The sequence below is a fragment of the Actinia tenebrosa genome, unplaced genomic scaffold, assembly GCF_029948245.1.
Source record: "Actinia tenebrosa isolate PJP-AT-01 unplaced genomic scaffold, QUT_ActTen_1.0 PGA_scaffold16__25_contigs__length_10494907, whole genome shotgun sequence".
NCBI classification, from domain to species: Eukaryota; Metazoa; Cnidaria; class Anthozoa; order Actiniaria; family Actiniidae; genus Actinia; species Actinia tenebrosa.
The window spans coordinates 3,505,943-3,521,414 of NW_028292576.1; the positions used below are offsets into that span (position 1 = coordinate 3,505,943).

The 15,472-nt window shown below is 38.2% G+C and overlaps 2 protein-coding genes across 2 annotated transcripts; one reads left to right on the forward strand and one right to left on the reverse strand.

Moving 5' to 3' along the window:
• The first annotated feature begins 168 nt into the window (after nucleotides 1-168).
• On the forward strand, nucleotides 169-8,512 carry LOC116301024 (copine-9). The gene is made up of 8 exons (XM_031710023.2): nucleotides 169-411; nucleotides 1,858-2,258; nucleotides 2,684-2,830; nucleotides 4,025-4,256; nucleotides 5,326-5,487; nucleotides 5,972-6,232; nucleotides 7,192-7,317; nucleotides 8,285-8,512. Exons 1-8 carry the CDS (start codon nucleotides 169-171, stop codon nucleotides 8,510-8,512), a joined length of 1,800 nt encoding a protein of 599 aa, XP_031565883.1.
• Nucleotides 8,513-8,562: 50 nt separating this feature from the next.
• LOC116301025 (alpha-ketoglutarate-dependent dioxygenase alkB homolog 3) lies at nucleotides 8,563-15,044 on the reverse strand. The gene is made up of 6 exons (XM_089031200.1): nucleotides 14,598-15,044; nucleotides 11,653-11,738; nucleotides 11,431-11,535; nucleotides 10,799-10,903; nucleotides 10,021-10,113; nucleotides 8,563-8,942 (listed from the first exon to the last, which is right to left on the reverse strand). The coding sequence occupies exons 1-6, from the start codon at nucleotides 14,947-14,949 to the stop codon at nucleotides 8,850-8,852; spliced, it is 834 nt and encodes a 277-aa protein (XP_088887326.1). The 5' UTR covers nucleotides 14,950-15,044; the 3' UTR covers nucleotides 8,563-8,849.
• Between the last annotated feature and the right edge of the window lie 428 nt (nucleotides 15,045-15,472).

The window sequence follows — 15,472 nt, forward strand, 5'->3', positions numbered from 1 at the left end:
CATCATCATGTAGTGACGTGTTTCCAGGCGACGACACAGCTACAAAATTATTAGGACTTTAAACATATTCGGCGTATAAACCCCTTGTTAAAGTCAACATCAAACTGCGTGTACTCTACTGCGAAGTAGTTCACCTTAGCACGAGATCGATCCTTGACAAGTAGATCGATGGCAAAAGTTGGAACAGTTGACCGGCCAGCACCAAACTCAGTCTACCAAGGTAGTTTCTCCAAAAACACGAGCGCGTTTCAAAGCAGACGAAAAATAGAAATCTTTATTGAATGTAATGATTTGATTCAATTGGAAAAGTTCTCCAAGAGCGATCCCTTGTGCGTTCTTCACGTTAAGAAGCTTGGCAACTGGACTGAATATGGAAGGACAGAATCATTGCCAAATAACTTGAATCCAAAGGTAAGTAAGCGGACATGTCGCGAAAGTTTTAGTTCTTAAGAATATGAATGAAAGCTTTCTTCACCTGTCTGCCTGACAAAACTAGAGATTACTCGAAAAGTAAATAAACATTGCAACTAAAGCCATTTAGATGCCCTAAAAACGGCTTCTTTTTGCCATTGATGAAATTCTTTTGAGAGTTAAACCATTGGCTTCATTTTATAGCGAAGTTTATTAAGTTGTAATTTGGTACAATAAAATTCACGCTAATCTAAAACACATTATATGCAAGATTTGAAGCGATTACAATAGGCCTGAATGACTCTAGAATAGACTTTAATTAAGCGCTTGTTTTCATGATGTCCAAGGTTGCGGTCTACTGATCAAAAGTCGCACAAAATTTCACTCCTGAACAAAAGAAAACCCAACAAAAAAAGAGATAAAATATGGTGAATTGTAGACGGTAACTCGAGTGGCACGACAGTGAAGCAAGAGGTATAATTAACGCTGTTTTGCATTATCTAATGACGAACAAGATAAAAAGTCCTTTCAGTTGATCAGTCCTTTAATCATCAACTAGTTTTAGCTTTTTTCTCACTCTTTTCGTTGAGTAAGACAGCCCGAAGGGCCGGCAATTCATTAACGTTCCCAAAAGACTAAGATTTGACAATTTAAAGAAAACCTTTTTGTAGATAATAATACAAGAGAGCGGGTGTCATTTTTTTTTTCGAGAAACTCGTGTGATACGTAAACATTGTCTTGTTTGCTTAATTAATGATGATTAACGACAAGAGTTCACGACAGGCGAAGGGCGAACAGCCGGTAAAAACAGACATGCGTTTCCTTGGAGAAAAGAGTTTTTGTCAGATCTCGAGTGTGTATGTCTCATGAAATTAAAACAAAAAAGTTCGTGGTTTCCTTCATTTTGTGGTTGTTCATTACAGTGAAGACACTTGAGCCATGAACACTTGACTTTATTCAGATTTTTATTTTCTAAGCTTTTTTCTGCTTCAAACCCTCTAATAAAGTAGGATTGAACTCAAATATGCTATGTGATCAAGGACAACTTATTTCTAAATGATTCACTCCAGGGATGCATGTTAAAAAAAGTAGTAAAAAAGCACAAAGTGTTCATGGTTAGAGTGTCCTCGCTGTAAACTCTGCAAGCATACCACAGCTAGCTGCATCATATGTGCTATTCACGATAGTGCATGCAGTAAAATAAACCAAGCATGCATTTACTTTACAATTCACAAACTAGAATAAGGTCAAAAGTCGAACTTCGCATGAGCCCAACCTAATGACATCAAAGAAGGCCGCCTTGTTATCCATTTTTCGATTAGGTTCGGCTCATGCGAAGTTCGACGCTTGACCTAAGCCTTAGTGATTCGCACAAGTCTTTCTTCCGTGAGCTTTGAGTGGCCACAGAAGTAATGAATGCACCGATTCCTAATATTTTTCTCTTAGTTTGTGGAATCTTTCATCATCGATGGCTGTCCGCTCATGTATCCACGTCTGCGTTTCTCTCTTTACGACTTGGCCAACTTCACATCAAAGGACCTTCGTAAGCACGATTTCATTGGCTCAGTCGAGGTGGATTTTGGAACTCTTCTGACATCAGAATCACCGCTCGTTAGAACACTGAGAATCCCTGGAGATATCACGACGCGTGGATTTATAAATATCTTTTTCGAGGATGTCGTGACGAGCATGACAAATGTCAGGGTTCAAATGAGAGGAGAGAATCTACAACGGCCAGGTTTTCTAAGCAAATGCGACGCATTTTTTGCGGTAGAACGCCTTCTTCAAAGTGGCCATTTTCATCCTGTGTACCGCTCTGAGATAGTCACGCGAACCCAGGATCCAAAGTAAGTTGTGCCAGATGTAAGGTTACAAATATATTCATCCATCCATGTTTGCCTCTATCTTCCGTCACCATCATTTCGCATGACTGTGAAAAGCTCAGTGCCGTAAGCGTGCCGTGCCCTGACCGTAATATTTTCTAGGATTTTAATTGGCTGATTTCTTCTCGCGCAATTAATGTGATTGGTCTGGCAGTGCCGTGACCTTGGCGTGACCGTGTCCGTGCAAGCTGATGCCGTGTTCCGGGTATTTGATTATATGATTTGATTATTTGATCACAGCAATGTGTTTGGTTTTGCGTATGCCTTGCCGTGTCACGAATGTGTTTCTGCCGTGAGCTTTTAATAGTACGAAAACTGCTATAGTGCGCGCATTGCAGCAGTACATTGAACATGCATTCAATAACTAATTTCTTGGTCTATTTGAACAGGTGGGCTCCATTCGAGTTGTATCTACAAAAGCTTTGCAACGAAGATGTCAAAAAGGAAGCGCAAATCTCATGCTGGCATTATTCCAGTAACGGTGCGCACACTTTGATTGGACGATGCAAGTTTGACATCAGTGAAGTCTTAGGAAGGTAAGGAACAGTATTTGAGTGAAAGGCAACGCTCCCTCTCCAATTTATATTCTTCGATTGCACGTTACGTCATCGCGGCCATGTTGGTGCCATTTAACAAAAGATTTCTCATTAGCATCCATTGTTAACGGCACCACGATGGCCGCCATGCTTTTGTCTTTAAGCTCTCTTGGGAATGCTTGCAACCCATCAATTCATTTGAAATTGTAAAGTTGCCGTAGGACAGTCTTCGCCTCGTGAAACATCGAGACTCGAGGGAAAACAAAACTAACTAATTTCACGATGGACCAGACATTAAGTGTTTTGTTATATAGCAACTGAGAAATATTGAGAAGCGAGTTTACGCTTCGAGCTCCATTTGTACTGAAAATTCAAGCAACATATCTGCTCCCGCTCTGTTGTTCTTGATTGGTGCAAAATATCACGCCACCAGCGATTTTCACGTTCTGATCACGTGCACTTGTTTATTTTTATGATTATTGTCATGTGCAACTTATTTACCGGTCGGGATACATTTAGATTTAACTAGTGTCACGTGGTCATCTCTCAACCAATGAGAGTGTTCGTTATATCGGAAAATTTCGTAGCTATATAACGAAGATGCGATATTACGATGAACAAAAGTATAAACAAATGCGAGCAATATATATTGTTGCGTTGTGAGCTGTGGTGTAAATTCATTGCTAGCATAACGTTCGCACTCTTGAAATGTTCTTTAAAGTAGGAAGCAGCACTCGTCAACGAAAACGTTTGTTGAGCGCGTAACAGTAACGACAGATCGGAACAGTTTTGCTGCCCGTAATGATAATCTTTGTGTAACTTGCCCGGAAATAAATATTATTGGGATGCAACCACATGACTCAAAATTCCTTGCGATATGAGCAAAAGAAAACAGCCGCCATGTTTGGAAAATCTACTAACAAGAGAAGCTAATGAGGAATGTTTTGCTATCGTCAACCAACATGGCGGCTATATGACGTAACATGCACCCCAAGAATTCCAGCTTCGCAAGAATAATGATCTTCAAATGCATGCATGTGTGTTAGGAATAACGGAAAGGAACAAGGCAAAACGGAAATTTTAAAGTAAACGGACGATTGTAGTGCAGAAAATTTATTTATTTAATAAGATTACCGCACTTAGCTCAGGTATACAAGAAATACTGAAGCTCGTTTGTTTTTTTTCTTGTTGCAGAAAAGTTAAAATTTTAAACCTCATAAAACCAACGAAGCCAGGCAAAAGCAGCAAACGTCCATCCAGTTCAGGTTTAATACGAGTCCTTAGCTGCCATGTTGATCGAATCTTTAGTCTTCTGGACTACATTCGTGGAGGATGCCAGATACGAATGGCATGTGCTTTGGACTTTACTTTATCGAATGGAGAGCCATCTTCCTCGAACTCTTTACACTGTATGGCGCACGAGCAAGTAAATATTCGTCAAAGGTCTTAGTAAGGTTTTAGAGATTCCATTGGGAGGAACATGACTATACATATACAATGAATAGATGTCTTTACCTTGGGCGCAATGTTTTCCCCATTTCAGACATGTCATTCCCTAGAGTATCATTTCTTTGTTTAACAGTTGTAAATCAGAAGACAGAGTAATAGACCTCTTTACCTTGGGCGTAATGTTTTCTCATTTCAGACCACGTGTCATTCCCTAGAGTATCATTTCTTTGTTTAACAGTTGTAAATCAGAAGACAGAGTAATAGACCTCTTTACCTTGGGCGTAATGTTTTCTCATTTCAGACCACGTGTCATTCCCTAGAGTATCATTTCTTTGTTTAACAGTTGTAAATCAGAAGACAGAGTAATAGACCTCTTTACCTTGGGCGTAATGTTTTCTCATTTCAGACCACGTGTCATTCCCTAGAGTATCATTTCTTTGTTTAACAGTTGTAAATCAGAAGACAGAGTAATAGACCTCTTTACCTTGGGCGTAATGTTTTCTCATTTCAGACCACGTGTCATTCCCTAAAGTATCATTTCTTTGTTTAACAGTTGCAAATCAGAAGACAGAGTAATAGACCTCTTTACCTTGGGCGTAATGTTTTCTCATTTCAGACCACGTGTCATTCCCTAGAGTATCATTTCTTTGTTTAACAGTTGTAAATCAGAAGACAGAGTAATAGACCTCTTTACCTTGGGCGTAATGTTTTCTCATTTCAGACCACGTGTCATTCCCTAGAGTATCATTTCTTTGTTTAACAGTTGTAAATCAGAAGACAGAGTAATAGACCTCTTTACCTTGGGCGTAATGTTTTCTCATTTCAGACCACTTGTTATTACCTAGAGTATTATTTCTTCGTTTAACATTTGCAAATCAGAAGACAGTAATAGACCTCTTTACCTTGGGCGTAATGTTTTCTCATGTCACACCACATGTCATTCCCTAGAGTATCATTTCTTTTTGTAACAGCTACGAACGAGAACCGAGTCTATTTGTAGACGTTTTTCGATGATGAATTTTACTGGATGTGCAATTTGTTTTCAGAATCAATATATTCGTACAATCGAAGCCCTTGGTCCAATCCTTACTTACTATGACCAAGAGAAGAGAATCCCTTCCTTTGGATTTGGCGCCAAGAACATGCCTGGCCCATACTGCTTTGCAATGAACCAACAACAAGAAGACCCGGATGTGGTAGGAGTCGAGGTAAAAGAACCATAACTAGATCTATACTCCATTGTGGGGGGAGGTAAGAATGCAAAACCATCATTAAGAGAGAGAGGACAAATTCAAAGGTTATGACACCTCTTTACCTTGTTTATTTTGGACGTAGTGTTTTCCCATTTCAGACCACGTGTCATTCCCTAGAGTATCATTTCTTCGTTTAACGGTTGCACATGAGAAGACACATGAATATGGATACAACTCACACAAAGAATCCTATTCACAAGAGAATGACACGTGGTCTGACGTAATGTTTCCCATTTCAGACCACGTGTCATTCCCTAGAGTATCATTTCTTTGTTTAACGGTTGCACATGAGAAGACACATGAATATGGATACAACTCAATCAAAGAATCTTATTCTCAAGAGAATGACACGTGGTCTGAAGTGATCGATAGGAAAAAAGAAATCTAAATGTTCCATTGAACTAATAACCAGTCCACGCCATCATCTTTTTTCCCTTAGGCTTTAATCAACATTTATTCAGATCTTCTATCCACTATTAAACTCGGAGGCCCAACCTACCTTGCGCCCGTCATCGAAAGGATAGCCGACTATGCCAAGAAAGAAGTATCCCAGGAATCTCAGTATTATGTAGTTGCCTTGGTGATTATGGATGGCGTGGCAAATGACATCGACTCAACCATAAATAAACTCGCTGAAATCTCAACACTACCGCTGTCCATTATTGTTGCAGGCGTAGGTCCAGCTGACTTTAGCTGCATGGTAAGAATGAATAGACCTAATCCAATGTTTTTCCATATCAGACCGCGTGTCATTCCCTTGAGTAATATTTCTTTGTTTGACGGTTCCACATTAGAAGAAACACGAATATGGATACAACTGAAATAAGGAATCTTATTCTCAAGGGAGTGACACATGGTCTACACTATTTAGTCCATACACCTTTCTTATGGCTGACGAGTGCACGAAAACGAGGTCACCCAGTCATAAGTTCACAATAAATATAAAATTACATGAAATGCGTTTATAGAAGTAAAGCAACCTCGTCCCCAGGGCCCTTTCACGTTGAGGAGAGAGAGGGCCCTGAGGATGAGGTTGGAAAAAAGTATATAAAAACGGACCTTTTGTTTTGACCTGAATTCGCGCTATCCACCTTTATTTTGAATGAGCAGCCTTGCCTCAGCCTTGCAAGATGACTGGGTGACCTCTTCAGCCATTATGAGAACGGTGTATTCTGTTTTCTTACTTTCAAGGAACGCAATAGCTTTGCGTATGTCTGCAACCTTTTTCAATGGCAAGGGAATAAAGGGTGACAAGAAGAAACGACACTACACATCATTCCATCTTTCCAAGACATAAGTTATTGTAAAGTGCTTTAGGATATGGTCAAAAAGACCCCTTGCGTATGACGTCAAAGGAGCTAATTTGGAGGACAAAACGAATTTCAATCTCATGAGAATAGCCCACCTCCGAGATATGCTTCGCTTGTCATGCACAAAGGGTTCAGTATGAGGCTACGTGCTAAATTAAATTTATTCTTACCGCCTGTCACGGATGACTGAGCATTTAGCACGTAGCCTCATACTGAAACCTTTGTGCGTGTCAAGCGAAGCATATCTCGGAAGCGGGCTATTGGAAACCTGCAAGGGGTATAATAATAAATGATTCTTATGGGCCTCACATTTCATTTCGTTTTTGGTTTTTTTTTTTCTTTTTTGTAGGAAGAACTGCTCAATTCTAGACGAAAATTATTACGGACACGCGATACTAAGGAACTTCAAAGAGAAAACACGTATTTTATAGCACTACCAAAACACTACCACAACCATGAGAGAAATGTTTCGGCTGTAAGTATAGCGGTGCCGCAAGCGTGCCGTGCCCGTTAAGTTTTCTAGAATTTTAATTGGCTGATTTTTTTCTCTCGCGCAATCACAGGTAGCCCAAGTTTGGTTTCTGTGGTGTCATGTTATAAGAAAGTGTATGGGGATTCATCAAAAATTTCAATAAAATCATTGAAACGTGAAATAAAGAATTTCTTACTGGTGGGGGAAAAATCCTTAAAACGGTCTCAATTCAAAAAATAACCACACAGAGCAAAAGAAGTGTTAAGCCTGGTTCACACGAGCAACGCAAACGCAAACGCAAACGCAAACGCAAACGCAAACGCAAACGCAAACGCAAGCAATGTTCACACGTACAACGCAAATGCAAGTAAATTAAGATACGCATGCGCAGTAGTGATTGTTTATAGTTCACACGTATTTTCCTTGCGTTTGCGTTTGCGTTGCTCGTGTAAACCACGTCTTGCGTTTGTGCTTGCGTTTGCCTTTTCTCCGGTTCACACGTTAAAAACGCAAACGCAAACACAAACGCAAGCACAAGAAAATGGAAAATTTTCCATTCCTTGCGTTTGCGTTTGCGTTTGTGTTGCTCGTGTGAACCAGGATTTATTTCTCAATGATCGGGTAAAATTTCGAGGTTTTATTTCACGTTTCAATGATTTTATTGAAATTTTTGATGAATCCCCATACATTTCCTTCTTATAACATGACACCACAGAAACCAAACTTGGGCTACCTGTGGCGCAATTTGATTGGTCTGGCAGAGCCGTGACCTCAGCGTGACTGTGTCCGCGCCGTATTTATTCCGTGTTCCAGGTATTTGATTGGATGGAGAGTAAATTCTCGAGCAATGTGATTGGTCTGGCTTATGCCTTGCCGTGTCACGACCGTGCTAGACCGTCTTAGATCTGGAGACATCTTTTTACTACTTTCCTTTGCTACTAAAAAGAACGCTTTTTTTCTTTTCTTCCAGGCCCGCGAAGCGTTAGCGCACATTTCAAGACAGATTGTCTCTTTCTTCAAGTCGAGGAAAATCGATCCCAATCCACCACAGACAACAAACATCGAAGCAGTATGGGCAGAGTCACGAGATACAAATGGTATATCTTTTTCATCAATGCCTTCCACGCCGCGGACTCGAAAAATAATGTCGACGCAAAATCCCCGATGTCCAACATGTGGTTCTTTATTAGAAAAATAATAATATGGTCTATCCACCAGGAATGTTATAAAAAAGCAATGCGCAAGTAATTAAACGAATAAGAAGTTGGATTTCTTTCTTCCTTCCTTCCTTCCTTTCTTTCCAACACGTCAAACGAATGGCCCAAATGGCCGACAGCACGAGGTATGACAAGGATGCATCTCTCTCTAGACGCTTCTGCAAATGAATTATACAATCCCTATATGGCAATTGTTAACGTCAGATACAACGATGCGAAGACATAACGCAGAATACAATTCCTTTCGTACAAATGTTCCAGTTTTCTCTCGTTTTCACTTGTTAAAGGATACCCAAAAACTATTTATTTCTGATATTCTCATAATGTCTTTTGCGATTCAGACGGCAAGATGTTTCGAAATGTTAAGTTTATTCTTGGATCGCGATGGTGATATTCTTTAGGTACTCGATGCTGAAACGAAATATTTTATTTGACTTTATTAGCAAATGTAACGAGGGTTTCGTTATAAGATGTTATATTACGCGACACTTTGATTTCGCAGGTTTCAAGATTTCAAAAAGTCGAAATTTTTATTATTTATTGTTAATTTTAATGTTTCTCAGAACCCAGTTCTTCGTTTGCAATAGACGTCATAGCCGCCATGTTGGAAGAATTTGACAAAAGATTTTTCAATAAATTCTTTTGTTATATCTTCCCAAAATGGCGGACATCCCTTTTGTTATTGTGCTCTCTTGGGATTGATTGCAAACCAAGAATAAAGTGGTTTTGTTTAAGGAATTCGTGCATATTTGGAAACGAATAGACGACTTACACTAACAAGTCACGTCAACCTACCTCCCCTAAGACGAGCAGTTGTGTGAAAATAAAAAACAGAAATGAAGAGAGTATCTCGGCATTAGTAGGGAGGCGGAGTTTCCGCTCATAATAAGCGAAACAGGAGAAATGGTATTAGATATAAAATTGAATGTTTTATAAGGATTTGTATGGGAAAATGTGCTGGATGGCAAAAGCTAACCAGCCAACACTTTTCCCATACAAATCCTTGTAAAATATTTGATTTTATATTTAATGTCATTTCTTCTTTAGTCAACATTTTGAGCTGAAACTTCGCCCTCTTACTAAAGGCCAGGTACATTTTGCATTCATGGTGTTCATTTAGACACATTCGCTCGTTTTAAGGGGTGGGGTCACGTGAACTGTTAGTGCAAGTCGTCTATTACGAATGATTTATTCAATAAAATCGCGAAAATAACACGCCGCAAAAATTTCGTATCATAAGGAAGTTAGAGAATCATTATTTCTAAGTGACAAAATAAATTCATTTGTATATATGCTTGTATTTTTTTCTTGACTGCGATGGATTGCTCACCCTTATCTCTCGACCGGAACACACAACAAGCTTCACAAGTTTAAGGGCCACACACTGTAACTTCTTTCATAAAAGAATTCTATTGACTATTATTTTTCTAAGATTATCTTTGTTTTCTAATTCCCCCAACTGTCTCACCCTTGTACAGTCAACCCTTACCTGCCAATCGTCTTGTGTAGCTCCTTTCATTATGAGGAGACTTCCATTTGGTAAAGGAATCCTAATATGCTGTACAACAGAAAAGTCTTCTCCCTAGAGTCAAAAGATTAAAATGTATTTCACTCTGTTCTCATTCTTCCATTTTCCTTCCCACTTTTTTCCCAAGTTTTCCCTTCATCTCATTCTTTTTATTGCTTCTCTGTCTCACCTTTTCAAAGTGGCATATACTTATTTCAATAAAGGTAGTCACCAAAAACCTATAAAGCTGTGATCGCTGAGAATCATGAGAAAATGTTTTATATCCAACAAGTAAAGCTTTTGACACAAACTGCAGTAGTTGAGGATGCTCAGAGGAGGTGAGACTGTAACTGGTAAAAGATCTCAAGTCCATCAACAGTTATCAAGTGTTTGCAACATGTAAAATGTATCTACCCATAATCCTTGCCAGTATCAGCTTTGTAGCTTTTCAGGTGACTTACTTTATTGAAATAAGTGTATATCTGTTATTTATTAATTATCATTATTTTTGGACTTCAAAGTAGGATGGCTACTCACCCAACCTCCCCCTGCCCATAAATGCACCCTTGCAATCTCTCATTCATTATTATTAATTCAATTCATTATCCCACAGCGGCCATGTTTATCTTCATGTGACAGAATCTAATGTTCAAACCAAAATGGCTGTCGCTTAAAAAAGCCCATAGATGGTAATAATATTGAGGTTTTCCTGACTTTTCCAATAATACAGCTCATGAGTGGTGGTATTAAGACTTCTCACCTGAGGCGGCTTTTTTCTAAGTTCAAAGTTCCTTGTATCACCAAATGACAATGAAGCAATCACTGGTTGTGATCCAAGAGATGGTTCATCATCAGAATGCCAATCCTGTATACATACATGAAATACAAGGTTAGGAGAAGAGGGTAGCAGACAAAGAATACTTCAGATGTCAACTTTGGGTCAAAGTTTCTGGTGCTGGTGGGGGAGGGGAGGGGGGTGGACATGCTCACACAGAAAAAAAAAGTTTGTTTTTAGAGATGTTATATCATAATTACTGCTCATTGCGGGATGTGATTTATCTTTGATCTTTCTTTGTTTGAGTTATATCCACTTTAATCAACTCAAATTTTACCCATAAAAAAGATACTAGAGGAAATAAGATATGAGTAGATCTATTTTCTTAGGTAAAGAAAGAAAAACCTGTGTATCCTTACCAAACAATCCTTGTCAAAAAATAAAAATAAACCTGAGGAAATAAGGTATAAGTAGATCTATTTTCTTAGGTAAAGAAAGAAAAACCTGTGTATCCTTACCACACAATCCTTGTCAAAAAATAAAAATAAACCTGAGGAAATAAGGTATAAGTAGATCTATTTTCTTAGGTAAAGAAAGAAAAACTTATGCATCCTCACCACACTATCCTTGTCATCTCTATACAAGTTTGCTAACATAGAGTTAAATCGTAAGCCAGAATAGTCGAAGATCTTGTCTCTGAGAATATTGAGAACAGGAGACCACTGAAATGCAAATAAATCACAGTTACAAGGATCTGCACCTAGTGATCTTCAAATGTACTTTATTACTCTACTTTTGCAGACATTTTTCTGTTTTAGGTATTGGTTATTGTTTATTACCTGATATGGCTGTAATGTGAGACCGGAATATGTGTATGGGAAATCACCAAACCAAGCAGTCAATCTAGGCTGTGTATGAAATTCACCTGAACCAAATATAAAACAAATGTTAACTTTAGCCATTAAATAACAGTTACTGTTATCAAGATTGCATTCTAATTGGACTGCATGTAGTATGACCATGCATAGCACGCATGTGCATACACTTTCTATTACATGCAATATGAGAGCACATCATAGTACACATGTGCATACACTTTCTATTATATGCAATATGAGAGCACATCATGGTACGCATGTGCATACACTTTCTATTACATGCAATATGAGAGCACATCATGGTACACATGTGCATACACTTTCTATTACATGCAATATGAGAGCACATCATAGTACACATGTGCATACACTTTCTATTACATGCAATATGAGAGCACATAGTACACATGTGCATACACTTTCTATCACATGCAATATGAGAGCACATAGCACACATGTGCATACACTTTCTATTACATGCAATATGAGAGCACATCATAGTACACATGTGCATACACTTTCTATTATATGCAATATGAGAGCACATCATGGTACACATGTGCATACACTTTCTATTACATGCAATATGAGAGCACATCATGGTACACATGTGCATACACTTTCTATTATATGCAATATGAGAGCACATCATAATAATAATAATAATAATATTTATTTATAAAGCGCAAATACAAATCTGTTCTAAGCGCTAGTAAACAAACGACAAAGACAACGACAAAATAAAATAATTTACAAAGAATATGCTAATTTGAAGAGATAAGTTTTAAGTTCAGTTTTGAATGAGGCAAGACTTGATGCCTTTCGGAGAGATATTGGAAGTGAGTTCCAGAGTTCAGGAGCAGCCACAGAGAAGGAGCGATGACCATAAGATTTAAGATTATAAGAATGTGCTGATAGAAGAACTTGTGATGCAGAACGAAGATTACGGTTCGGTTTATACACTGAAATGAGTTCCCGGATATAGATAGGAGATTGGCCATGAAGAGCTTTAAAAGTAAGTAATAGGATTTTATATTTGATTCTAGATTCAATTGGTAGCCAATGCAGATTAACGAGGATAGGTGTAATGTGGTCATGTTTATGGGAAAGAGTGATTATTCTGGCAGCAGCATTCTGTACAGATTGTAGTTTATCTAAGAGTTTGTTTGGTAAGCCAAAGAGCAGAGAGTTACAGTTGTCGAGTTTGGAGGATATGAACGCGTGGACGAGAGTTTCAGTTGTTTTCAAAGAGATGTATTTTCTTATTTTAGCAATGTTTCTGAGATGATAAAAAGAAGACTTGCAAATATTATTCACATGACGAACCAAAGTAAGATGCGTATCAAATATGACACCAATGTTCCGAGCATGCATTGAGGGCATTATCACATCAGAACCAAATTGAAGAGAAGGAAGAGTTAACTGTGGGCTGTGCTTTGAAGAAAATAACAGGAATTCAGTTTTGCCTTTATTTAGTTTCAATTTATTTGTAGTCATCATGGTACACATGTGCATACATTTTCTATTACATGCAATATGAGAGCACATCATGGTACACATGTGCATACACTTTCTATTATATGCAATATGAGAGCACATCATGGTACACATGTGCATACACTTTCTATTATATGCAATATGAGAGCACATCATGGTACACATGTGCATACACTTTCTATTATATGCAATATGAGAGCACATCATGGTACACATGTGCATACACTTTCTATTACATGCAATATGAGAGCACATCATGGTACGCGTGCGTATACACTTTCTATTACATTATCTATATAAAAAATAATGGCTACTCTAATTATTGTACTTTTTATAAATAAAAAACTAGCAGTGTTGTGTGCAGTTGAAAAGGATTGGTGGATTCAGAGAACAGGCTTCTCCTAAAAAATATCTCATGATCTGTCAATTTTGGCCTGTGTTATATTCAAACAAAAAAGCTGAGTAGACATTCACACCAACTCAAGGTCAACCAATCAGAAATGAGGATTCCACATTATATCTTGATTAGCGTTTCCCATGATTCTGCCAAGAGAACCTGTGAAATATGAATTCTTCATTCTTAAAATATAATTTATTGATCATAAACGCCAGTCAAACTCATGGCGGACTTCCATTTTAATAGACAAGAGAAATCTACATCGTACAATTATAATATAGACTTCCTTGATAACCTCCTTGAAGACCTCCTTTTTTTTCCTCTTGGGGTAAATATGTGATTAAATATGATTAAATAAAAAAAATCTACATTCAGTCCATGCTAGGAAAATACTAAACAAAACTAGTTGATCCATGATTCCTTTTGAGGAACTTGGTCAACCCAGCTGGAAAATCTCCCGGGGGGTACTCCACCAGAATTTGGGTAGGGGTGTTCTGCTGGGATTCTGAAAGGATTACCCTGTTTATGACAAAAAAAACTCAAATTTGTGGACCCTGTTTATGACAAAAGATATATTGCACTGAGTTCCTGTCTCAATTATCATGTCATCTCGCGTATTGTTTTTTTTTTTACAACCATAGTAACCAGTTTCGGTCAATGCAAAAGTACAAACCCTGAATATGACGGAAAACTCAGGAAGAACTTGGAATTTGAGTGAAATTGCATACCCTGTTTATGACCAGAAGCTCGAAAAACCATACCCTGCTCAGCGGATCATCCCCGTATAGTCCATATATGGGAGTATCCCCCCCCCCCCCCCCCCGGGGGAAATCTTGTTTTGATGTGAGTTTTATTTGGATACAATGGGAAAGTTGTACAATGTATTGACTGTTCATTGGCTAATGTTTCCATCAATCTAAGAATTTTGCATCATTATAATAAAACAATTACTGAACGTATTAAAGAAAATTTTAGTGAACGAAAGATAAATAAATTCTTTTTTTTTTTTTACCCTTGATCTTAATCTTCTTTTCTTCCCAAGGAATGTCTGCTTCAAGTTGTTCAAACATCCATTCCTTTTCTTCCTTACTGAAAAAGCTCGGTACGAACTCTATAACAGATTTCCCAGTCGGTCCTGTACTGAGCTCATGGCTGCCTTCCTTTGTAATTATCCTTTCTGGTGGAGCTCGCTTCGTTTTATTAACAACATCAGCTTGGAAGACAAATTTCTGTTGGGTTTGTGCTTGTGTTTTGGAGTTTTCTTCTTGTTTGTCTTCTGGTTTGTCTGCTTGTTTTGGAGTCGATTTGATCCTTGCTTGTGATGCCCAAGAACCTTGAATACGGTTTCTTCTTCTCTTATCCATAAAGTCTACTTTAATCTTAGATTTCTCTTCGCATCTTAATCATATTGAATACATTTTTTGATGTAAAAAAGTTAAAAACAAGCTGCGTGGCAAGAATAAAGTATATACTTCATTTATGAACGGAACACATACCCTTTCCGAGAACACAAAGTATTGAGACGCTCTTTATAAAATTCTATGAAGTAGCTATCTGATTACAGGAATGTCTGCTGGTCAAACTAACTGTTGCCGCGTATAACACAGGGAGCCCAAGCATATCGTTTTCGAACAGGAAGCGCAACTCGAATAGGGTAACATTTTTTGTTTGTTTTTGTTTTAAAGAACAACGATAAAAAGTGTGCTACCAAATGTCTCGATATATCTTCCACATAGACCAACGCGGAGATGAACCTTTTAAGGTTTTCTTTTAAAAAAGAGAGCAAGTTTACTATGATGCACGTGCCGTTTACTATTACTAAACGCGTCCCACATGGAAAGGAATGAGTATCCGTTCAAAGGCATCGTCACAATCGAAAAGTAGAGT

Bases quoted from the DNA above. Each gene is read 5' to 3' on its own strand.
- LOC116301024 (XM_031710023.2), top strand. From the start codon at position 169: ATGGCAAAAGTTGGAACAGTTGACCGGCCAGCACCAAACTCAGTCTAC. The intron at 2,259-2,683 runs GTAAGTTGTGCC...CTATTTGAACAG, and splicing joins ACGCGAACCCAGGATCCAAA to GTGGGCTCCATTCGAGTTGT. The intron at 4,257-5,325 runs GTAAATATTCGT...ATTTGTTTTCAG, and splicing joins ACTGTATGGCGCACGAGCAA to AATCAATATATTCGTACAAT.
- LOC116301025 (XM_089031200.1), bottom strand. From the start codon at position 14,949: ATGGATAAGAGAAGAAGAAACCGTATTCAAGGTTCTTGGGCATCACAA. The intron at 11,536-11,652 runs GTAATAAACAAT...TTTGCATTTCAG, and splicing joins TCACATTACAGCCATATCAG to TGGTCTCCTGTTCTCAATAT. The intron at 10,114-10,798 runs GTGAGAAGTCTT...TTTTGACTCTAG, and splicing joins TTAGAAAAAAGCCGCCTCAG to GGAGAAGACTTTTCTGTTGT.